This window comes from Mustela lutreola, chromosome 13 (genome assembly GCF_030435805.1).
Source record: "Mustela lutreola isolate mMusLut2 chromosome 13, mMusLut2.pri, whole genome shotgun sequence".
NCBI lineage: Eukaryota > Metazoa > Chordata > Mammalia > Carnivora > Mustelidae > Mustela > Mustela lutreola.
The window spans coordinates 75,112,014-75,136,914 of NC_081302.1; the positions used below are offsets into that span (position 1 = coordinate 75,112,014).

A 24,901-nucleotide genomic window follows, 5' to 3' on the forward strand; every position below is an offset into this window, starting at 1 on the left:
CTATTAATTTCTACAAGTAGTGTACCATGGTTAAATAATCTCTACTATTTCTGTTTACGATAAATATTAAGTCCTTTTTTAGCTTGATAACTAGCTATTTTTTCTTTTTTTTAAATAGCAATGGTTTATTAAAGTTACTAGTTAGACACATTTTTTTGTTCTTTTGAAATTTAGTTATGATTCTTTTACTTTTATTTTTATTTTATTTAAATTCAAGTTAGTTAACATATAGAGTATTATTAGTTTCAGAGGTAGAATTTCATGATTCATTAGTTGCATATAACTCCAGTGCTCATGACTTCAAGTGCCCTCCTTGATGCCTATCACCAATTATCCCACCCTACCACCCATGTCCACCCCCCTAGCAACCCTCAGTTTCTTCCCCAGAGTTAAGAGTCTCTGGGGAGCCTGCATGGCTCTGTCAGTTAAGCTTCAGCTCAGGTCATGATCTCAGAGTCCTGGGATCAAGCCCCGAGTTGGGTTCCCCACTGAGTGGGGAGTCTGCTTGTCCCTCTCCCACTCCCTCTGCCCCTCCCCCCCGACTCATGCTTGTGTTCTCTCTCTCAAACAAATAAATAAGATTTTTTAAAAGCATCTCTTATGGTTTCCTCCAGCCCTGTTTTTATCTTATTTTTCCTTCCTTTCCCCTATATTCATCTGTTTTGTTTCTTAAATTCTGCATATGAGTGAAATTATATGGTATTTGTCTTTCTCTGACTTATTTCACTTAGCATTATACATGCTAGTTCCACCCGTGTCATTATAAATAACAAGATTCCATTCTTTTTCTGGCTGAGTAGTATTCCATTGTATATATATACCACATCTTCTTTATCCATTCATCTGTCAATGGACATCTGGGCTATTTCCATATTTTAGCTATTGGGGTAATGGTTGCTATAAACATTGGGGAGCATGTGTCTCCTTGAATCACTATTTTTGTATCCTTTGGATAAATACCCAGGAGAGCAATTGCTGGGGCATAGGGTAGCTCTACTTTTAATTTTTTGAGGAAACCCCATACTGTTTTCCAGTGTGGCTACACCAGTTTGCATTCCCACCAACAGCATAAGAGGGTTCCCCTTTCTCCACATCCTTACCAATATCTGTTGTTTTCTGAGTTGTTAATTTTAGCCATTCTGACCTGTGTGAGGTGGTATCTCATTGTGGTTTTGATTTGTATTTTCCTGCTGATGAGTGATGTTGAGCATTTTTTTGTGTGTCTCAGCCATTTGTATATCTTCTTTGGAAAATGTTCATATCTTCTACCACTTTCTTGACTGAATTTTTTTGTTTTTTGGATGTTGAGTTTGATGAGTTCTTTATAGATTTTGGATATTAGCTTTTTGTCTGATATATCATTTGCAAATATCTTCTCCCATTTGGTAAGTTGCCTTTTAGTTTTGTTGATTATTTCCTTTGCTGTGCAGAAGGTTTTTATCTTGACGAAGTCCCAAAAATTCATTTCTGCTTTCATTTCCTTTGACTCCAGTGATGTGTCTTGTAAGAAGTTGCTGTGGCTTAGATCAAAGAGGTTGCTGTTTGTGTTCTCCTATAGGATTTTGATGGAATCCTGTTTCACATTTAGCTCTTTCATCCATTTTGAATTTATTTTTGTGTATGGTGTAAGAATGTGGTCCAGTTTCATTCTTCTGCATGCTGCTATCCAGTTTTCCCAACATCATCTGTTGAAGGGACTCTTTTTTTCCCTGGGGTGTTTCCTACTTTGTTGAAGATTAGTTGACCATTGAGTTGAAGGTCCATTTCTGGGCTCTCTACTCTGTTCCACTGATCTATGTGTCTGTTTTTATATCAGTACCATACTGACTTGATGATGACAGCTTTGTAATAAAGCTTGAAGTCAGGGATCGTGATGCCTCCAGGTTGGTTTTCTTTTTCAACACTACTTTGACTATTTGGGATCTTTTCTGTTTCTGTACAAATTTTAGAGTTGTTTGTTCCAGCTCTGTGAAAAAATGCTGGTGTTATTTTGATAAGGATTGCAGTGAATGTGTAGACTTCTTCAGGTAGTATAGACATTTTAACAATATTTTTTTAAGATTTTTTAAATTTATTTGACAGATAGAGATCACAAGTAGGCAGACAGGGAGGCAGAGAGAGGAGGAGGAGGAAGCAGGCTTCCTGCTGAGTGGGGCTCTATCCCAGGACCCTGGGATCATGACCTGAGCTGAAGGTAGAGGCTTTAACCCACTGAGCTATCCAGGTGCCCCAACAATATTTTTTCTTTCAATCCATGAGCATGGGATGTTTTTCCATTTTGTTGTGTCTTCCTCAATTCTTTCATAAGTGTTCTGTAATTTTCAGAGTATAGATCTTTCACCTCTTTGGTTAGGTTTATTCCTAGGTATCTTATGGTTTTTGATATAATTGTAAATGGAATTGATTCCTTAATTTCTCTTTCTGTTGATTCATTATTGGTGTAAAGAAATGCAACAGACTTTTGTGCATTGGTTTTATATCCTGCGACTTTGCTGGATTCTTATATCAGTTCCAGCAATTTTTTTAGAGCAGCCTTTTGGGTTTTCTACATAGAGTATCATGTCATCTGTGAAGACTGAAAGTGTGAGTTTTTCTTTGCCAATTTGGATGTCTTTTATTTCTTCTTGTTGCCTGATGGCTGAGACTAAGACTTCCAGTATTATGCTGAACAGCAGTGGTAAGAATGGACATCATATGGTTTCACTTACCTGTGGAGCATAAGGAATAACATGGAGGACATTAGGAGAAGGAAAGGAAAAGTGAATTGAAAGAAATCAGAGGGGGAGCTGAACCACAAGAGACTGTGGACTCTGAGAAACAAACTGAGGGTTTTGGAAGGGAGGGGGCTGGGGGGATGGGTGAGCCTGATGGTGGGTATTAAGGAGGGCACTTATTGCATGGAGCACTGGGTGTGGTGTATAAACAATGAGTCTTGGAACACTGAAAAAAATAAAATTAAATTAAGATGTTAAAAAAAAAAGATAACTTAAAAAAAAAAAAAAAAAAAAAAGGAATGGACATCCCTGTCATGTTCTTGAGCTTAGAGGAAAAACACTCAGTTTTTCTACACTGAGGATGATATTAGCTGAGGGTCTTTTGTATATGATCTTTATTATGTTGAGATATGTTCCCTCCACTTCAGCTTTGTTGAGGGTTTTTATTGCGTTAAGGATGCTGTATTTTCTCAAATGCTTTCTCTGCATCTATTGAGAGATCATCTGGTTCTTATCCTTTCTTCTATTAATATAGTGTATCATGTTGATTGATTTGTGGATGTTGAACCATACCTGTAGCCCAGGAGTAAATCCCACTTGGTCATGGTGAATAATCTTTTTAATGTACTGTTGGATCCAATTAGCTAGTATCTTACTGAGAATTTTGCATCCATGTTCATCAAGGATATTGGTAAAAGACATTTTTCTTATTTAAATCTCCTTGAAAGAAAACAGCATTGATAACCAACAATGTAGTATAGGTTTATGGTGCATGTGGAAGGAAAGGGTTTGAGAGCAGCACAGATGCCAGAAGGAAAGAGATGGAAGCATACAGTTGGAAGATTCTCAGAGTTGGCCCTTGAACAGCATGGGGATTAGGGGTAATGATCCCACATGCAGTTGAAAATCCATATATAACTTCTGGTGATTCCCCCCAAACGGAACTACTCGTAGCCTACTGTTGACTAGAAGCCTAACCGATGACATTGATTAACACATTGATTGACTAACACATATTTTGTAAGTTATACGTAGTAGATACTGTAATCTTACAATTAAGCAAGCTAGAGGGAAGAAAATGAAATTAAGAAAATCATAAGAAGGAGAAAATACATTTACAGTACTGTATTTACCGAAGAAAAGAAAATCGGCATATAAGTGGACCCATTCAGTTCAAGCCTATGTTGTTCAAGAGTCAACTGTACTATATGTGAAGTGATACAATATCACTTCAAGCCGGAATGTGAAAAGTTAAAGATAGAAACTATGAAGCCTAAAGCAACCATTAAAATAACTCAATAAGATACAGAGAGCTAATACATCAATAAAGGGAACAAATGGAATAATAAATATTCAGTTAATATAAAAGAAGGCAGTAAAATAAGGGGGAAAAAAAGAAAAAAGAACATGTGAATTGGATAGAAAATAACAGGAAGGTGGTAGACTTCATCCCAATCAAATCAATAACATGATATGTACACCAAAGGCAGAGCTTTCAGATGGGAGAAAAAATAAAGGAGCCATTTACATGCTGTAAGAACCCACCCTAAATATAAAGAAAAAACAGATGGAAAGGAGAAGTATGGAAGGAGGTATGCCAAGCTGAACTAATGGAAAACTGGAGTGCACAACTAATACAGAATAAAGTAGATTTTAGGGGAAAAAAATACTACCAGGAATAAAGAGCTTCATTTCCTAATGATAAAGGGGGCAATTCATCAAAATGATAAGCAATCCTCAATGTGTATGTACCTAGTAGCAGAGCTTCAGAACACAGGAGGCAGATAATGATAGAACCGAAACGAGAAACAGATAAGCCCACGATTACACTCTAAGATTTCAACAGCTTTTTTCAGTTATGAATAGAACCTGTAGACAGAAAATCAGTAAGGATATAGAATACTTGAACTATGCCATCAGCCAACTTGACCTATGGCATCTGTAGAACACTTCACACAGATACAGCAGAATAGACATTTTTCTTAAGTCTGTATGAATCATTTACCAAGACAGACTTTGTTGTGAGTCATAAAACATGTCTCAATAAATTTAAAAGGATTCAAGTCCTCCAAAGTATGTCCTCTAACCACAGTGGAATTAAATTAGAAATAAAATCACAAAGGTCTCTGCCAAGTCCCAGATATCTGCAAACACAATTCAAAATAATCATGAGCAAAGAAGGAATCATAAAAGAAAATTTGAAAACAGTTTGAATCCAATGAAGGTGGAACCCAATATATCAAAGTTTGTGGACTATAGCTAAAGCAGGGAATAAAGGGAATTTTTTTTGTACTAAACGTACACATTAGAAAAGAAGAAAGATTTTGAACTAATGATATCAGCTAGCTAAACCCAGCTGAAGCCCAGTAAAAGAAATCAGGAGCCCGATGTGGAGCTCGATCCCAGGATCATGAGATGGTAACCTGAGCTGAAGGCAGATGCTTGACTGACTGAGCCACCTAGGTGTCTCAACTTTAAATCTTTCAGAAAGAAATGTCGAAGAAAATCTTTGTGATCTAGGGTGACACAAAGATTTTTTAGATAACCTCAAAAACATGGTCTATAAAAGAAAAAAAATATCAGTTGGACTTCAGGAAACTTAAGAATGTGTACTCTTCAAAAGCACTGCTGGGAGAAGGCAAAACAAGTGTGGGGCAAGATTACAAATCATGTAGCTGAAAAAAATTGTATCCCAAACACATAAAAACTCAAAATTCAACACAATGGGAAAGCAGCCCAAGTAAAAATGCAAAATACTTGAATAGATGTATATTTTTTAAGAGAGCAGGAGTGGAGGGGCTGGAGGGAGAGGGAGAGAGAGAATCCTAAGCAGGATTCTTGCCCAGCACAGTCTGAAGCAGGGCTCGATCTCACAACCTGGAGATCATGACCTGAGCTGATATCACTTAAGCAGACACTTAACTGATTGAGCCACCCAGATGCCCCTTGAATAGATATTCTATCCAAGAACATATACAGATGTCAAATAAACTAAAAAGATGTTCAACATCATAACACCATTAGTTATTAGGAAAATGCTGGTTAAAACCACAGGCAATATCACTTCATACCTATTACAATGCCTTTAATTAATTTGACCATACCAAATACTGGCAAAAATGTGGAGGAACTAGATCTCTCACACACTACTGTTGGGGATATAAAACGGTACAACCACCTTGGAAAACCTTTCAACATTTTTAAAAGTTTAAACAAATAACTGCCATATGACTTGGGCATTCCTCTCCTAGATGTTTACCAAGAGAAGCGAAAACAGATGTCCCTATCAAGACTTGTACAAACAAGCAGAGCAGCTGTATTTACAATACCCAAATCCTTGGGGTAGAAACCCAAAGGTGCCCTAATGGGTCAATGGATAAATTGTGGTATCTGCACACTGAAATTTTACTCACCAATAAAAAGGAATGGCCTACTGCAAGTAATCATGCTGAATAAAAGAAGCCAGAGAAAAGCAGAGCACATACTACATGATTCCACTTATAGGAAATTTTAGAAAATGTAAACTAATGTATAGAGATAGAATGCACCTCCCTTTGTGGGGTGCAGAGGGATAGGGGGCAGGATTACATAAGGACGTAAGGATACGTTCTGGGATGACAGACATGTTTGCTATCTGGATTGTGGTGATGGTCTATGTACATTCGTGTCAAAATGTATCAAATGGTATGCTTTACAAATGTGTGGTTTATTAATTATACCACATGAAAGATTCTTTGAAACTGTAACACTGCACACTTCCCCTTGTTCAATATTTACTTGGTATAAATATATTTCATGTTTAACCTTTCAATATTCTTCTATTTTAGGTGTGTACTTTGTAGGCAGTCTAAAGCTGGATTTCACAGCGTATACGGTGCATTTAATAAATACTTTTTGACTGTTCAATAAGGGAATCCAGGCTGGTAATCTAAATTTTTGATTTAGCCTAGAGAATTCAGTTCATAGACCTTCATCATGACCTCTCTAAATTCATTTCTCAGGTCTTGCTCTATCTTCCAACTTCCCCCTGTCCCTTCCTTCCTTTTATCCTTCTTTTTTCTTTCTCGCCTTTTCGCCTTCACTCTCATTGACTGAAATATTTTTTCCCCCTCATTCTAACCTTTCCCTCTCTACTGGTTCAGAGCTATATGCTCTCTTTTATTGATCATCCTAGAAATTTTAGCACATATAGTTTGACTGAACAAAGTTAAAAATTACCCAATACCTTTACTCTCGGCCCCTGGAATTGAAGGACCTTATTCGGTGGCTTATTTCCTTGAGTGTATAATGATGTTTACGTTTTATTCTGCTGTGTGCACACAAGAGCTATAGCGTGTTAAATTGAATTTTCAGACCACAGTGGCAGCATGGATTTCGGCTCTGAAGTTGAGGCAGGGCAGATTGGGGGTGAGGAATCCCTAATGGAGAACTTGTCTCTCTTCCCTACCTTCTCTCAGAGCCAAAGATACAAGAGACTAGGCTCGTCCTATGGGTGAATTTTCTTTTTCTTCCTAATTCATCCAGTGAGGGTGTGGCCCTTTGGAAATTTCAGATGTATACACGGTCCTCCACCCAGCCAACCTCTCCCCCTATTTAGGCACATAGTTTTGTCTTCTGACCCTCTACCGTGGGGCTTGGCTTCTTTCCTGGACATTTTCAATTAACCGGAAATATTAGCTAGTTCTCTATTCTCCAGGCTTTCTGGTTAATAGAGTAGTGACTAAGAATGCAGCTGTGGGATTCAGAGTGGCTGGAATCTAATTGAGTCTCTACTATTTATTTCCTGTGGCTTTGGGCAAATTGATGAAAATCTCTGCACCTCCATTTCCTCGCATGTAAAAGGAGAGGCAATAATCATGCCTGTCCCAGGCCTTGCAGGCATGGAATAAATTAATACATTTAAAGAGCTTAGACCAGTACCCACTGTCCTGGGCTACACTAAGAACTCAAACAGTAGCTGCTATTATTGCTACAATTTTTGTGCCTACAGAAAACATTCTGACGTTAGACTGCATTCTGTTCTGCAAAGGGGTAATGCCTCACGATATGAATTTTCATGATATGAATGATTTTCAACTCTCAAATGATGTTACCTAGTTTATTCATCTCTAAAGGTAAATAAATGCTTTCCGTTGATGAAATTGCAAGTATTTGATATCTGTTGTTTCTCAATTTTTATTCTTTTTAGAAAATATGATTATCTCTGCAGGTTAGATTTTCAGTCTGTTTTTCGATTATAAACTATTTCTACATGCTGTCGGAATAGCAGATACTCCTACACGAGAAGATTCTACCACTTAAAAGTAGCACGGTAACATTTCTTTTTTTTTCCAACGTGAACCAGATGATGATGCCAACAGCTGGTTCATTTCATCTCGAGTCAGAACACACCAGTGTAGTTACGTCAAGCTCTGGAACGTATCACACACATCACATGGGCTGGCACTGCTCTATTAATGACACGTGAACCAAAGAAATTACAAGTCCAAGCCTTCTCCCCAAATGGCACCGATCATATTGCTTAAATACCTGGTGAATGAAGCTTGGTGGCTGAAGTCACAGCTCTCTTAGGAGATGAAACAGCAGGTTTGTTAACATCTTGATCTTTCTGTCCTTCTTTCTTTGATCCTAGACCGAGTTGAAAGAGAGAAAAAGAAGGAAAAGAGCTAGTTATAATTGAAACGGTAACACAAGTTGTTTGTGGCAAGGGAGGCTTCACAAAAGGCAAAGGGAACAAAGTAATATTTGGCTGATTTGTTGCTATGGTCACCACCCCCTGTGCTCCTGGGAGGACATACGCAATTACAGCAAAGGGAATTTCCTTGCAGTGGTCAGGGGAATCAGCACACTGCTGCCGCTTCTGACTTGATGAAAAACACCCCGTCTCTGGGGGTCACTGCACCCCAATGACTCTGACAAACTATCTGGGAATTAAACTTTTAGCGTCCTCAGCCACCAACTCAGTCTGCCCGCCTCTTCCTGCCCCAACACATTTTTCAGAGGACACAGATGGAAGCTGGAGCCGAACTCAGCTGCTAATGACTTCGGCATCCCTGAGACCCGAGCCACGGGGGACGTGGTCTGCTTCTAATTAATTTCCATGCAGCTGGGCCACAGAGGTGACCTGGAGAGCCTCTGAGCTTTCTCAGCTGCAGCTGAGCCTTCGTGGGACCTGCTGGCAGAGCTGGCCCCGGCAGAATGGGTAACCTGAGCACAAGCGATATAAGGACAGCATGTTCTTCTGTCCGGGAGCACAGCGCCGTTTCCTTGTGTATGCCGGCCACAGACCCTCATCTTCACATCATCTTCGTCAGAAAGGCCAAGGACCATGGATGGAGGAGTAGAGAAATAACCCAGACCTGGACGTACCCAGACCTGCCTCCACAATTTATTATGTCATTTTAACAGTAAAGCTTGGGGATGGTTCCTGAGATACAGAACACATCCCAGTTCCCACTTCCTAAAGCCTGTTACCTCATTCCTCTTCCACAGCTGTTGGTGGCGATTTGATGGTTATTCTTCTAGACCTCTTTTTAGGTACTTACAAATATTATCTACACAAATACAAACACAAGTGTTGGCTAGCTAAATGAATCATATATGGCAATTTCTTTTTACCCATCCACACTTTTAAAGATCTTTTTCTTATCAGTGTATTTATAGATCTTTTGAAAGTGCCACATATAAGTAGACCAAAAAATGCATTGTGATTTATTTCCCCACCATCCTACTGATGAACATTTCGATTGTTTGCAAGTTTTAGTTATTTAGATAACGACATGTGCTGTAATACACATTCTTCTACTTGTTTCTTTGTATACAGGGACCAGTATCTTTACAGGAAAAATACATACAAGTGTTTTTGCTGGATTAAGAGTCTGCTCATTTGTTGTATTGCTAGACACAGTCCGGCTGTCTTCCACAAGGAACTAGAAATTTATGCCCCAGCCAGGAGCGCATGAAGCTAACTCTTTCTGCATGCCTCAGACCCTACTGACATCAAAGCCTCAATCATTTTCACTTTTGCCGAACACTTAGAGTCTTTTCATATTGGTCATGTGCATTTCTTTGTTTGAAAATAGCCTAATTAAATCCTCTGCCTATTTTTCTTACTGATGTATTAGGAACCCTTCGTGTATTCTGGATATTAATCCTTTCTTTGTCTGCTATATAAATTATATTTTCTAGCCTTTCACTATTTGAAATTTATCTATAGTATATTTCATTGGACTGTGATTTTAAATTTTAATATGTTCAAATATATCAATTTTCCCCTTTCTATAAAAGCACCATTATAGCTGATTTATCTGTATGTGTGCATATGGATATATGATGGTGGGGAGAGATTATTCCAGGAGTTTGGAGAGAGGGGCAGGTATGTGGATCCAACCTCCCCATCTTTCATTCTTTTCTGGCCTGACTGGGCTCCCATTTCCCCCCACACCATCAGACCTGCCTCACTACCCCTTCATCCTTGCTCACCCGCTTTCTACTCATCCACGCACACGCCTATCACCATCTCTGCTTTACTGCTTTTCAACAGACTCTTTTTGTCCCGTTGATTGAACCCTTCTAAAGCCTGAATTCTCTCTTGTACTTCTCCCCCTCTGCTTTTTTCCTTCCTACTCTCAATATGCTTCACAGCATTTAGTTAACATACCCCCAGTCTTTCACATCACAGTAAGTGGCACCATCATTCACTCACTGTGCTCAGGCCCCAACACTAGGAGTCATCTTTGTTTGTGTCTTTTCTCCCTACCCCTCTTCAGCCCATTAGCAAAGCTCATTGTTTCTCCTCTGAGTACATCCCAGGGCTGCCCTCTTCCCTCCCCTCCCTGCCTCTGCACAGCCCAATGCTACCACTTCCTTGTCCTCCCCCACAAGAGCCTCCTACCTGATTTACTGTTCCTACTCCTGTCCTCTGCAGCTTATTCTCCCACAGCAGCAGAATAATTATTTCAAATCTAAGTTAGCACAAGTGATTCCCAATCTTGAAATCCTCCGATCACCTCCCAGGATACTCAGAATGAACTGTAAACTCCTTGTCACATCTATGAGGCCCTGGAGACTGCCTCTAGCCAACAGAAATAGAAAATGAGCAGCTTATATCATGTTAAATTTCCTAGTAACAACATTTAAAAAGTAAAAAGCGTAATGAAATTAACTGTAATAACATTTTTTTTTCACCCAACATATTCAGTATCACTCTAACATCTGACACTGACCGCATTTTGAGTTCTCAACAATGGCCCATGAACCACCAGCCACCATACCGAGTAGCTCAGCTCCAGATGATGTGGTCTCCTGCCTATGCCACAGACACTGTGGTAGCTAACTTTATGTGTCCGCAGGACTGGGCCATAGGGGGACCAGATGTTTAGTCAAATGTTACTCTGGGTTCTAGATTAGATTAAATTTAAATGGTAGACTGAAAAAAGCAGACTGCCCTATCCAATGGGAGTGGGCATCCTATGATCCGCTGAAGGCCTGAGCAGAACAAAAGGTTGGCTAAGAAGGAACACTGCATGCCTGACTGCTTGAGCTGGGACATCAGTCTTCTGCCCTCGGACTGGAAGTTACACCACCAGCTGTCTCTGGGTGTCTGGCTTGCCCACTGCAGACCTGGGGACTTCTCAACCTCCATAAATATGTGAGCCAATGCCTCATAAGAAATCTCTTTTTATATATAAAGTATTTACTTATAATAACAGATTTTTTATTACACAATACATAAATTATATATATTATAGCATACATATTTTCTATATAGTCTGTCTCTCTTTAAAATGTATCCCATGCACATGTATGCATATCCTACAGGTTCTGTTTCTCTGGAGAGCTCTAACACACACTTGGCATCATTTTGCCCCTGCTCACTCCCTCCGGCTATACTATAGTGCAGGCTGTGCTGAAGCCACGCCTCCTCCCATTCTCCATTCAGCTCCGTTTAACTGGAGTTCCCTCTGCAGAGAATATGCTCCCCTGAGACCTTGAGCACAGTCCATGCATCCATTCATTCAGGTCTCTGCACAAATGATAATCCTCAGAGAGGCCATGCCTGATACTACAGGTTAAACAGCCCTCCTGCCACCTGCCACTCTTCCCTATACTTGCTTCATTATTCTTCATGACATGTATTGTACCCGTAACACATGATACCTCCTCTGTTTGTTCATGGTCTGCCTTCCCCACTGGAACGTGAGTGTCAACCCTAGGATCACACGCGTCCTGGCCCAGTGTGGTCATTCAGTCAATTCTGCCTCCTGTCCCCTCCTTCCCACTGGGCTTCTTTCAAGATGTCCTGTCCAGGCACATGAGGGCTTACAGAAGGCGGGAACCTGGGTCCAGAAAGCCATCACCTCACTCCACTGAAGCCAGACCCACCCTTCAGAGGACCCCATCTATGGCTCACTTTACTCTTCGCATCCCGCCTTCTGCTCAGATTTTAGGCATCAACAAATATGGAAAACTAATGAGACTCAAGGGAGTTGAAATGTTAAAAGCCAAAAGTATGCATTAAACACATTATTTCAAAAGAAAATTAAACATGAATATTTATTCAGTGTTTCAGTATTTTTTTTTTTCATCCTTCATGGAGTGCAATTTGGCTGCTTCTTTCAAAAATTTAAATACTGATATACTTGACCTAGCAAATCTGCTCCTAGAGATCTCTCTTTGGAACCTCTGAGTGTTACCTTCCATGGCTGTTGAGGTTTTGCTGCTGTGCTTAAGGGAAAAGGTTATGTGCAATGAGACTTCATACGTTATTCACAATAATAAAGGAGAGTAAATCATCAAAATGCACACTGGGAAATGGTTAAATAAATGGTGATATATCCATACCATGTACTTTTATGCAGCCACTAAAAAGAATGAAGTAGTTCTATATTGTACCAGCATAGAAGATGTCCGTGATGAAGAAAAGAGCTAGCTGTGGTCCCATTTTTATACCACAAAATATTATCTGTATTATATTTTATATAAGAAGATTTGAATCAAAGGCACCAAATTGTTAATAATGGTTACCTCTGAGCAGCGGGATTGAGGAGATATTACTTTTCATTTTACCCTTTTTTATGATGACCACATGTTACTTTTATAATGAGAAATAAACAATGAGAGCAGTGAAACCAAAACCAAAATGAAAACAATCTGTCTGATCCATGAACGGATGAGGAGAGAAAATGAACTTATGCAACTAATTCTGTAAGAACAACTTTGATGGAAGGCTTCACGGCCCCTCCCCCAGGAACACAGTGCTGCCTAGAAAATTGCTGCGTGGTTCTGGGAATTCTTGATGGCACAGAAAATCACAGCAATTAGTCAATGCTTTCCGTACTTTTTCCAGTTTTCTTGCAATCCAGACTCAGCCTTAATGATTCTGAAGTGTACTGTGGGCTCTCACCTAAATCTAAGATGGCTGAGCATCTAGGAATGCCAGAGTGGGTTGTGGTCTCGTGATTTTCCTCCTGTCCCTCTGGGCAGTCTCTCTCTTCTTCACTGCAGCTTCCACCTTTGCCTGTACTGGAGGAAAGCTGCCCCAGAGTCTCAGCTTTCTCCCATCCACTCCTCTGGATGTTCTCAACTGCTCAGTAGGCTTGCATTCCTAAGTTGCCCATGCTGTTGGACATCAATTCTGTCATTTCCAATCCAGATGGGCCCAGACATCTTTCCTGAGATCCAGACCTGTTTTTAGCTGCCAACTAGACATTACTACAAGCTACTAGAAGACCAGGTCACCATGCCCCACCTGGAACAAATTTTCTTCTTCTCAAATACTCCTCTTCCTAGATTTTGTTTCCTGGTCAGTCATTCCCCTGGTTACCGAAACCAGAAGCCAGCAAGTCCTCTTCTCTGTGCTCCATCAGCCATTACTTGTCTGTCCCATAAAGCAGCTCCTGAATCAAGCCTGGTCCCCATTCCCACTTTTTACCCTAGCTCAGTTCTCATCATTTCTCACTGGGACAGCTGGAAATATGTAAGTGATTCCTCAGTCCCCTCTCTCACCATCTTCATATTTACCTGGCTCATCCTTCTTACCAGTACCAGGAATATCTTTCTCAATCATTACGGAGGCTCCATGATTTTCCTTTTAAAGCCTTTCTAAAGCTTTCCATGGTCTTCACTAGAGAGTCCCAACTCAACGGCATGGAGTACACAAGCTCCAGAGTTCTGCTTCCTCTGCCATGGGCCCCTGCAGTGACAGTAATTTCCATGGGACATCCTGTCTTCACCTGGGCTGTTGTCTCTGGCTGGAGCACCAGATCTCTCCTTTGTCAGCTTTGGCCCATTCCTGATCATCCTCAGATTCAGCTCACCTCTTTTCATTGAAGGCTTCTGTATTATTCCCTGTTGCCACTGGGACAGATGACCACAAACGAGTGGTTGAAAATAACACAAATGTCTTCTCTTACAGTTTATGGAGGCCAGAAGCATGGAGTCAGCCTCACTGGGCTAAAGTCAGTGCACCAGCAGAGCTGATTCTTTCTGGAAGTTTCAGGGATATATCTATTTCCTTGTATTTTTTAGCTTCCAGTGTTTCTTCATGTGTGGCCACCTCGACCATCAAGGCATAGCACTCCGATCTCTGCTTCCATCCTCACATCTCCTTCTCTAATGGCTCCCACCTTCTGCTTATCAGGACCCCGGTGATTACAGTGGGTCCATCTAGCTAATTCAGGATGGTCTCCCCATCTTAAGACACTTAACTTAAGCACAGTTGGAAAGCCCTAGTGGTCACGGAAGGTAATATTCAGCGGTTCCAGTGACTAGGGCATTATTTAACCCATGATAATATCTTCTGTGTCTAACTGAATGAATAAATGAGGAAACTCTTTTTAACTTGCCAAAAGCACACTAATTTCTTGGTCCTTCCTAGTCTCCTGAGTCCCTATCACTTCTTTATGAAGCTTTCCTTATTTTCTCAACTCCTTTTGAATATTTGTCTTTCCTTAAACCCTGTTCAGCCTTCCCTATTTTCTTTCCCCTAGTGCAGACTACATACCTCTAGTGGACATCTCCTGTTTGGCCTGATCAGCTTCTTTTAAATCACCCATGCTCACATAAGGGGGACTAAATGGAGAGGGACTAACACTTCCCTCCTCATGGGCCATGTGAGGTATGTGTTGAGCTGGAGGGGGGGGGGGCGTGTGCTGACACACCCGGATCTGGAGGGGGACCTGTGACCCAGGCCTGCACAGTCAGAACTCTGCATCACATTGGCGTGATAGACCATCCTGGTTTGAGAAGGAAAACAAAACCCAGATTGAAATAATGAGAGCCTTTAATTTAGAAATTTTGCTGGAATTACTAGAAAAGGATTCTTTTTTTGCTAGATGCCTGAACTGGTAGGATGTAAGCCTGAGCTTCCCTTGACTATCTCTGACTCTGTTTAGGAAGAGCCTTTATGAGGCACCAGCCAAGAGAGGGGAACGTAGGGACAGGAGACAAAAACAACAACAAAAAAAAACAAACAACAACAACAACAAAAATTCATGATGTCATTGTTTAAGGATCTGGGTACAGCCGTATCTCACATTAGTAATATCACCTGAACTTTTCAGTTACGTGATCCCAAATCCTTCTGACCTTTTGTATTCTTTTTTGGGTAAGCCAGTTTGATTAGGTTTTGGGGACTTGCAATCAGGCAAGGCCTGAGAAGGTCCACTGGAGAAAACAGCTCCTTAACAGATCTATATATGCTCATTTCTTATGGGTTCATAATTGGTCAAAGCTAATTCTTGTGTACCTCAGGCACCTAGAGACTCAAGAGCTATATAAAAGAACATATGTATACAAAATCCAGAGCCCTCTCGTGCTTTGGGGGAGAAAGGAAGAAGGCGCCAGGAGGGGGAAGAAATGCCAGCCTCATTGGAATCAAAGGATGAGATCACAGTTTTGATTTGAAGCCCTGTTACTGATCAGATCCACCCCAGACAATGACTGTACATTCAAATGGTCTTAAAGTATTAATGCCATACACAGAATGCAGCAAAAAGCCTCCCAAAGGTCTAAGTTGAAGGCTTCTGTCTGGCAATCCATATACAGTTGCTCAGGGGAAAAAAAAAAAAGAAAAATAGTGTAAAAGCTCAGTTTCTCACGTGGACAAGACCCTCCACAGTGACATGAGTGACTATTGCAGCTGCGGGGAGAAGATCCATTTGGTGTTTTATTCCTGAGCTGGACATCATAAAAATAACTAACACCTCCTTCATCATGGGTGCTTAAGGCAGAGACCACTAGTCAGGCTGCCTGGGAGTCACGAGAATATGAGGAAGGCTGCCCCGTGGAGAATGATGGGCTTGCTCTGAGAATGAGGTTGGTATCTTAGAAACAAAATATGATGGCAAATGACAGTGGGTCACTCAGAGCACCTTGAAATGGGGAAAAAAGAGATTTAAGATAATGGTTAGAAGAATGCTATATATGTTTTCATAAAACTGAATAAGCACGTTGAAAAAACTCAAAGGGGATTTTCACAGGCTCTGAACCTCACACACAAGAGGCCACATGTGCGTGTGAGTCAATCTCAGTATAAGGAAGGAAAGAGAGGAAACAAAAAAGGATAAAGAAATTTACAGAGCAACAGACTTTATCTCCCACCTGTCTGACATTCACACACTATGCACTTGTCAAAGCTGACCCACTCCCAGACAAGGAACATGCAAAACCATGGAAGGAAGGTGGAGAGGAACCAGAAGAAAACTGAAATGCGAATGTGGCGACAGCGCAAGTAATTATTATAGAGCCAGTGTAACCGAAAAGAGGTAAATAGGGAAAAAACGAAGGATGCAATCATGGAGCAGGGATTCTACTGTTACTCATGAGACAGATGGAATGTGGGAACATTTCAAGGGAAGATTTATAGAGTTTGAATAGAATCAAGCATAAAAACATTAGATAGGAATGTACCACATAATATATTGCCCCGTCCCGTCCCCAACATAGGCTTACTCATTCATTATTAAGCACCAGATACACATCAGGCACTGTTCCAGTGAAAGTCAGTGGGATGAGCTGTCTTGGAGGTTATACTTCCGTTGAATGTACATATTCATGTTTATAAATGCTGGGAACTAGCTTGCAGTTGCCTCCACGTGTATGATTTCACTTTACCCCATTTCTAAACTCTGTTGCTGTTGCTGCTGGTATCATTACTTTGCAAACGAAGAAAGTGAAGGTATGGAGGTTGTAACCTGTCCCCATTTACCAGTCCATAGCTGAACCGAGCTCCGGACCTGTGACTTCCTGCTGTTATTTTATCCTGCAATTCCTTGCAATGGCCCCAGTGAGTCCTGAGACATAAGGAATCCTATGGCCTGTCTGCCCACCTGTACTCAGAAGGACAACGAATCCGGTGAGTCTGAACCCCTGTGAGAGGTAGGATAGGGCCCAGGTGAGAATATTCAGAGTGGAGTCAGGGGAGGGGGCAGGAGCATGTAGATGCCGAAAGTCTTCTATTTGGGGCAGGGACTAAGAGACCTAAGAACAGCTCGAGACATTTGCTTTCTAAAGCTGGAGGCCAATGAATCCCTACCTCCTTTCGACCCCATGACCCAGCCTGGGGTGGGTCTTTCTGTGTTCATAGTACTGGGCATGTGGTAGTTTTAGTCTACAAACCCTCATCTTCTGAGTTCTGGGAAATCTCTTGAAGTGGTACTCGGGCAATTTCCTCCCTTCTGACTTCTCTTGTTTCCCTTTTTATGGAACTCATATTATTTGTACTCCAAATTTATATCTGTCATTCAATCAATCGATAGAATTAAGTACACCCACACACACACACACACCCACACACACATCCATCCTATACATAAATGTCTCTTTTGGGTTCTCTCCCATGCACAGGATACTCAGTACACTCAAAATTGAACCTGTTACCTAACAAAATGTGTCAGTCCTGCCTTCTCGCAGTAAATGTGTTTTAGGGTTAAACCAGAAACGTCGCTTTCATCCTCACATCCTCTCTTTTCCTCACTTCTTCGCATGTAATAAAATGCCAAGTCCTGTGAAATATAAGCACATCTCTCTCTTAAATTTAGTCCACTTCTGTTTTCATAGTTATCATAACTTCATTCAGACCGGTGTCACTTCTCTCGCAGAATTCTGGAGCAGCCTCCTTCAGCCTCTGGTCTCCAGTTAGCTCTGTTCCTCCTTATCCTTCAGATCTCGACCTAGAGGTCCCTAAATGCTGCTGTCATGCTCTGTGGCCACACGTTTCTAATACTCTAGACCTTCTACCTGTCTACATTCCCCATTAGACAACACATTACAGGAGAATTACCCACTCAGTAAACATTCATAGACAAATGAGTTGGTATTATTCCTAACTAATTATGTTCTTCCTCTGGGGGAAATGAAATCAACCTTCAGATCTGATGGATTCCTGACATTTTGAAATCTCTTATTTTCTTCTTATTCCTTCTCCTGTACTTCTCTCTCCCTACCTAATAAACAGGCATGTCCTAAGTGAGTTACGAGAAATCCCTTTACGCACAGTTAGAAACAAAACGAGTGAAGCTCTGAATGTGACAGAAGGAAACAACCAGCTCTCCCGGGGCATCATGATACTGCATGATCTCTTAGGTCCCGAGGAAATGTGAGTAAGTCAGTTGCGGTGGGGAAAATGCTTTGTATTTTTGAAACTATACAAATAGAGATTAGGGTTTTTTACTCATTGTGGCACTTTCAGCGAGGTGAGGCTAAAAGAAAGAAATGGTCTGGATTATTTGTCTCATTCGACCTAAAGATTTACTTTCACATTAATTTGAAAGCATAATAAAATTGTGCTTTTCAGAGCTAACATTTTCTGTACTTAAATAAAAGTCCCTATCATGGTCTACTTAGAATAAGTACCCTCATGTTAGTATTCTGCTGTTTTACTCCACAGGCTCCAGCAGCCCTTTCTCATTTTCTGAACTATTTATTCCTTAAAAGATCCTTCACATTCCTTTACTCATTCATTCATCGTATATTTATTGGGTGGCCCCACTTTATATGGTACTGGCTGCTATAGATTCCAAGGTGAAAAGACAAAATCCTTTGTCTGAAAGTCCCCAATTAGTGGGACATGTAAATAAGTAATGACAAGAGAATGTAGCAAGTGCCAGACTGGAGGCCTGAGTCAAGATTTCTCTCTGGGAGCTCCAAGGAGAAGCCGGGTAGGGTTTCCCCAAAGAAAGTTACTCTTGAGCTGAGATGGAAGTATGCAGAAGAATTGCCAAGAAAGAAAGGGTACAGTCAGGATGCGGATCATGTGCAGAGATAGAAGAGGGTACGGGCCAGCCCACTCAGGGCCAGTAGGGTGGAGTCTGAGACTGGAAGCTTTAATTCTTGGGTCCAGCCTACCTTGTCTCTGGCCCTGCCAGCATCTCCCACTTCACTAGCAAGATGAATATTCTGTTTCCCTCCAGCATTTCTGAATTCCCCTGAAAATCCAATGCAAGGCTAAAAATTACCATGGCTGAGTTACATACTTAATATGCTACATATGTACTTGTGTCCTTTTTTATACATGTGGAATTATAAATGAGATTGAGGTTACCAGTGAATGGAATGATGACTAATAAAAAAAAGAAAAAGGAAACAGGAAGTTAAACTGTTACTGGCTGCTGCTGCATGGAGTTTAAGTTTTCTGACTAAGGAGATAGATCAAGACTCAGTCGTCGCATGTCAATAAATATTTAAATACGTTACTTCCATTTTTATAAAATGTTACATGTTCATTGTAGAAAAATGAGCAAATGCACTTTTTCTTCATTTCTGCCATTTCCTCACCTAACAACAGCCACTATGAACCCACTGAAATGCATTATTTCAGACCACTTATATGTGTATACATATATTTTTCTTAATATTATAATAGTTTCAAGCACTTTCTACTGTGAGACATACTACTTAGAACTTAGTAATACTGTTTAACAAGTAATTGAAAGCAACCATTCATGAAGTCGTCACACAGGTCAAGTACTGGAACATTCAGACATTACTGGCATCCAAAGCTCATCGTGTCTCAGGCTTCTTCCTTCTCACTCGAAGCCACTGTCATGCTCGTTTTGGTCATGATTCCTTGCTCTTCTTCATAGTTTTGCTACTCCACATGCAACCGTAAGCAATATCTTAAGTCTGCTAAGTCTTAAACTTTTTATCAGTGAGACCATACTGTAAATATTTTCCTGCAATTTGTACTGAACGTTGAACATTGAAACATTCATGCAGCCCTAGTCCATGGTCACTGCAAAACAGTGATCCGTGGTGTGAATATATCACAGGGTAGCTGTTTGTTCTGATGGAAATTTGAGTTATAAGCAGTGCTCCTTTGAACATACTTGCTGTGTCTTTTGATACGTGTGTGTGCACGCATCTCTCATAGACATACACACAGAATTCATTTTTTTTTTAAATTTTATTTATTTATTTGACAGACAGAGATCACAAGTAGGCAGAGAGGCAGGCAGAGAGAGAGGAGGAAGCAGGCTCTCCGCGGAGCAGACAGCCCGATGTGGGGCTCGATCTGAGGACACTGGGATCGTGACCTGAGCCGAAGGCAGAAGCTGTAACCCACTGAGCCACCCAGGCGCTACACACAGAATTCTTAAGTCAGGTACAAACATTGTAGGGCAATGCCACAGTTTCCCAAAGTGGCTATGCCCATTTCCCTGTTTCCTGGCTAGACTGAAGAGGAGCTTGTCACTTACTACATCTTCACCAACCCTAGGGAAGTTCAGATTTTAAAAGGTTGCCGTTCTGATGTGTGTACATCCCACTATGATTTGAACTGCATCCTCCTGGTTACCGATTCAGTTCAACACCCTTTTCAGATATGTACGGGACATTTGTTTTTTTTTTCTTTTGTGGAATATTGGTCAAGTCCTTTGTTCCTTTTTTGCCTGCTTTGTTTCGCACTGACTTGTACAAGTTCCAATATAATTTTGTGACCTTTTAAAAAGAACTTAATACGTTATGATCATCTTTCAATGAGAATACTCATCTACAATATTTTTCAAATGGAAGTTATTACTAATTTGGTAGCTTAACACAAAATTGAGAGGTAGACATTCTAAAACAAGGAAATGTGGTTAAAAATACCAATTATTTTAGGGGCACCTGGGTGGCTCAGTAGGTTAAGCCTCTGCCTTCAGCTTGAGTCATGATCTCAGGATCCTGGGGTCGAGCCCCGCATCAGGATCTCTGCTCAGTGGGGAGCCTGCTTCCCCCTCCCTCTCTCTGCCTGCCTCTCTGCCTGCTTGTGATCTCTCTCTGTGTCAAATAAATGAAAAAATCTTAAAACAAATTATTGGACATATTTAAGTTGGAAAAAAAAAAGAAGTTGGAGTTGGAAGTAGGAAGAAGACATTATGAGGAGGAGGTTGTTTTTTACATTAGCATATCTGTTTAGGGCCCTGATGCTCAGCTCTATTGTTTGCTTAGTTGTGTGACCTCAGGCAAGTTTCTTAAACTCTCTGAGCCTTGTTTCCTCAGGTGTAAGATGGGAAATAATAACCATAGCCTCCAACACTAGGGAAGAATACAATGGTATAGTGCATTAAAAGTGTTTACCATGGGTCGCGTGGGTGGCTCAGTGGGTTAAAGCCTCTGCCTTCGGCTCAGGTCATGTTCCCAGGGTCCTGGGATCAAGCCCCACATCAGGCTCTCTGCTCAGCAGGGAGCCTGCTTCCCTTCCTCTCTCTCTGCCTGCCTCTCTGCCTGCTTGTGATCTCTGTCTGTCAAATAAATAAATAAAATTTTTAAAAAAGTGTTTACCATAATGCTAGGCACTTTTAAGCATGCCAAAAAACAGTACTTACTAACAGTATAACAAGTTAATAATTATTATAGGTATTTGTCTAGAATCTATAGATTATAAGCACTGTACTGGTGTATGAAATCATTAGTGAATGAGGTTGCTGTTATTCCCTTTTCTCCAGTGAGATATCCAAGGTCAGAAGGGTTCAATAATTAAGTCAAGGTTACATAGCTATTAAAGTGTGACCACAACTGGAATCTACATCTAACTTCAAAACATATTCCCTAGTTCCTCTGCTGTCCAAATTCTACATGATAGAAATTTACTGTAGTTTATTAATAAAGTTGTTCCATTCACTGGAAAAATTACATGGAGAAAGAAATGTCCAAGGTGGCTTTCATTTTTTTAAAACCTAAAGAGGTATAGCCAGTTAAAAAAAAAAAAAAGATCAAATTTTAAAATTTCAAATAAAGGTCCTAGAATTCTACCCACCCCCACCGCCCCGGTCATGTGCAAAAACGTGTTGCATGCTGGCAGCCAGAGCAGGCTGGTCCTCTGGTGGATGGTGTTGGTCACAGCTGCCATGTGAGGGGGCTCACTCACTGTCCGAATTACCCAGAGCCAGGGCTACAAAATGGGCACCAGGTGCAAGTGAGAGCTTTGTAGTCTGCTGTCCAGGCTTGAATTCAACCCTGACCTCTGGTTTTGTTGCTTTGGGCAGATTACTTGATTTCTCTATTCCAGCTTTCTAATCTAGAAAATAGGATTAAGAAGAGTACCTATGTATCATGGGATATATATGAGAAATGAGATGATGGGTATGCCTAAGTATACAGTAAGTACTCAACAAGTGCTGACGGTTATTATCATGGTTGCTCATCACTGAGCCTCACCTCGGTTTGACCTGTATGACATTGAACCCGTGGTCCCAGCTCAGATCCACAGCATGACTTTGTGATGTTGGTTTAAGTTGCACATATTGAGTAATCAGACATTCTACTCTATCCTTTCCCCAGCTTTCTCCTGCCATGTAGACTGCTCAAGAGGCAGAGTTTCTTCTGGGGCCAGAGGACTCTGTATTTCAGAGTCCCATCTCCAGTGGCCATTACTGGCTTCTCACCTACAATATGGGGCCCAGGTAACCTCAGGGAAGCCATAAATAAATGAGGTGACACATGGTTGCCAGCAAATTACTTTTCTTTATCTGACACAAGCATAGTTCTAACCACATTTAGGCTTCTTGGGGTCTCATCTTTCCTCTAAGCCCTTATATAACAAATACGGCTTCCTTCGTAAGAGGAATTCTACTTGATCTTCTTGTGATATTATATATTCTAAAGTCCTACATCTTAATCAACGTCATATTTAACCAACCAGTCTTCCAATAGATAAATGAATGTAGGATGTTAGAAAAAGAAGAGGCTTTGGAGGGAGACCTCAACTAAAATCTTGAGTTGGCTACATAGTAACTCTGACATTGGGAAAGTCAGCTTTCATCACTTTTAAGAAAAGAGGAAAGAGATACTCCACAGTACTGCTCCTGTGTTTAGGAAGAGCATGAGTTTAAGGCAATTAGGGCAGAGTCTAGTACTTAATACTAGGCAAAAAATTGTAGAGATCATGTTCATGATGATGGTGGTGGTCATCAAGATGGTCAAGACTTGGGCTAGTGGAGGACTCATCATAACTAAGCAATCAATACATGGTCATCTTGAATGAGAATCAGATGTCTGGAAAGTGATTGGGAGAAGCAGGGCAAGGAGAAAGGCATCATAGAGAGAAAAGTTTGAATGAGGAAAAGCACAGAGACATAAAGTGCTTTGGCTTATTTAGGGAACCAGCAGTGTAATGTGGTGTCATGGAAGAAAGAAGGCTAAAGTGTTAGGCAGGCACACTCAGGAAGTGCCTGTGCCAGGCCCAGTGACACCATACCCCACAGGGTTAATGAGTTTAAAATGGTCACCAGTAAGACCTCCATGGACCTCCCTCTTCTTCTTCAGAGGAACATTAACCCTATCTTTTAGAGGAATGGGAATGAAAGGGAAGAACTCTGGCTGGCCTAGACCCATGGCCTCAACCACTTGTGGCCAGATGGACCACAGGGTGTCTGACAGTTACCCCGCCTCATTATAATATTAAAATCTCCACCCAAGAAAGAGTATAAACCTCATTAACATAACATGATGCACGTATAGACATTTTTCCTAAGTATGCATGTACCACCTAATGGCTACCTCTACATGCAAGAACAAGACTCCCTTTCTAAATATTTATCCTAACCCTAAACAAAAGAAACCCACTCACCCCACTTGGGGAGTCATGGCTTTGTAAGTTATTCCCCTCAACCTCATTTGCTGCAAGTAAAATTTACTCTGTGCCCCAACTCCACCTGGGGTAGTCTCTGCCTACAGCTCACCGAGGAGCAAAGTCAAGTTAGTTGGGTTACACACAGAGTCTGGATCTGTGCCTGGAAGTAGGGGGGGGACCCACTCAAAGGTCCTAAGCAGGGGTGAAACAGGATAAAATCTGGGTTTAGAAAGGTGAAAGGCTGCTGGTAGCAGTAGGGGAGAGTGACAGGGAGGGATTTAGATGCCTATGGGCTAGGCTGGTTGGGTGATTATTGATTAGTAAAGTGTGGGGTCCAAAGCAGTTACAAATATGCTGATTAATGGATTAAAAATAAAAGTCTGAATACTTTCTAATGTCCAAGAAGTATGCCATTCTTCTTCAGTTATATTAGAAAATGGATGACTGGCATTTGTCTCTTTCTTATATTTGCATTTTTTTCAACTCCCCATGAAGATCATAATTAGTATGAGGCAGTTCACCAATGTAAGCTAGCCAGTAGAATACACAAATCTAGAGAGAAATGGAAAGTCTTAAACACTGACATGTAATTAAAAGTTCCACGTTCATCGTGCTAAGAGATCACACGACATCATGGTAGTGATTTGCATAACAACACATTTAAAGCACCGAAGGCAGAGTTGTGAAACACATAAATGTCAGAAATCACAATGGAAAACGCAGCTCGGAAAGACCATTTGCATTCATTACTGCTGGGCCAGCTCCCGCAGCTCTTCAAGGCTGACAAGCAGAGTGGCCAAAATACCAGGTGCATAACCTTTTAGATACGTGCATATACTCTTAAACGAAAGTTGGGTTTTTATGCCCTACTTTTGAGCATCCACCACAAAACAAAAGGTTTCACAACAGCCCACAGGGTGGCTTAATATCGAGGTGAGTCATAGCATTTTATAAAGTCTCCTCTGGGACTATGGGTTGTCCCCTAATGCTTCCTAAATTGTCTATAATAGTCTTGTTGTTTTAATGAAGGAATTTGAAAGACAGCCAAGGAAGACAAATATTTCTTTCCCCTTATGGGATCATTCTATGGCATTTAATCAATTATAATTAGTAAACAACACTCTAGCCCACTAAA

The 24,901-nt window shown here is 40.9% G+C and overlaps 1 protein-coding gene across 3 annotated transcripts in view; it reads right to left on the reverse strand.

Moving 5' to 3' along the window:
- MTUS2 (microtubule associated scaffold protein 2) overlaps window positions 1–24,901 on the reverse strand; it is a 585,660-nt gene that overhangs the window by 141,585 nt on the left and 419,174 nt on the right. For 2 of the 3 annotated variants that reach the window (XM_059143942.1, XM_059143941.1), the window contains exon 7: window positions 8,244–8,351. In XM_059143942.1, coding sequence (XP_058999925.1) covers window positions 8,244–8,351 — 108 coding nt within the window. The remainder of the gene's footprint in view (window positions 1–8,243; window positions 8,352–24,901) is intronic. The other variant, XM_059143943.1, reaches the window with a different exon arrangement.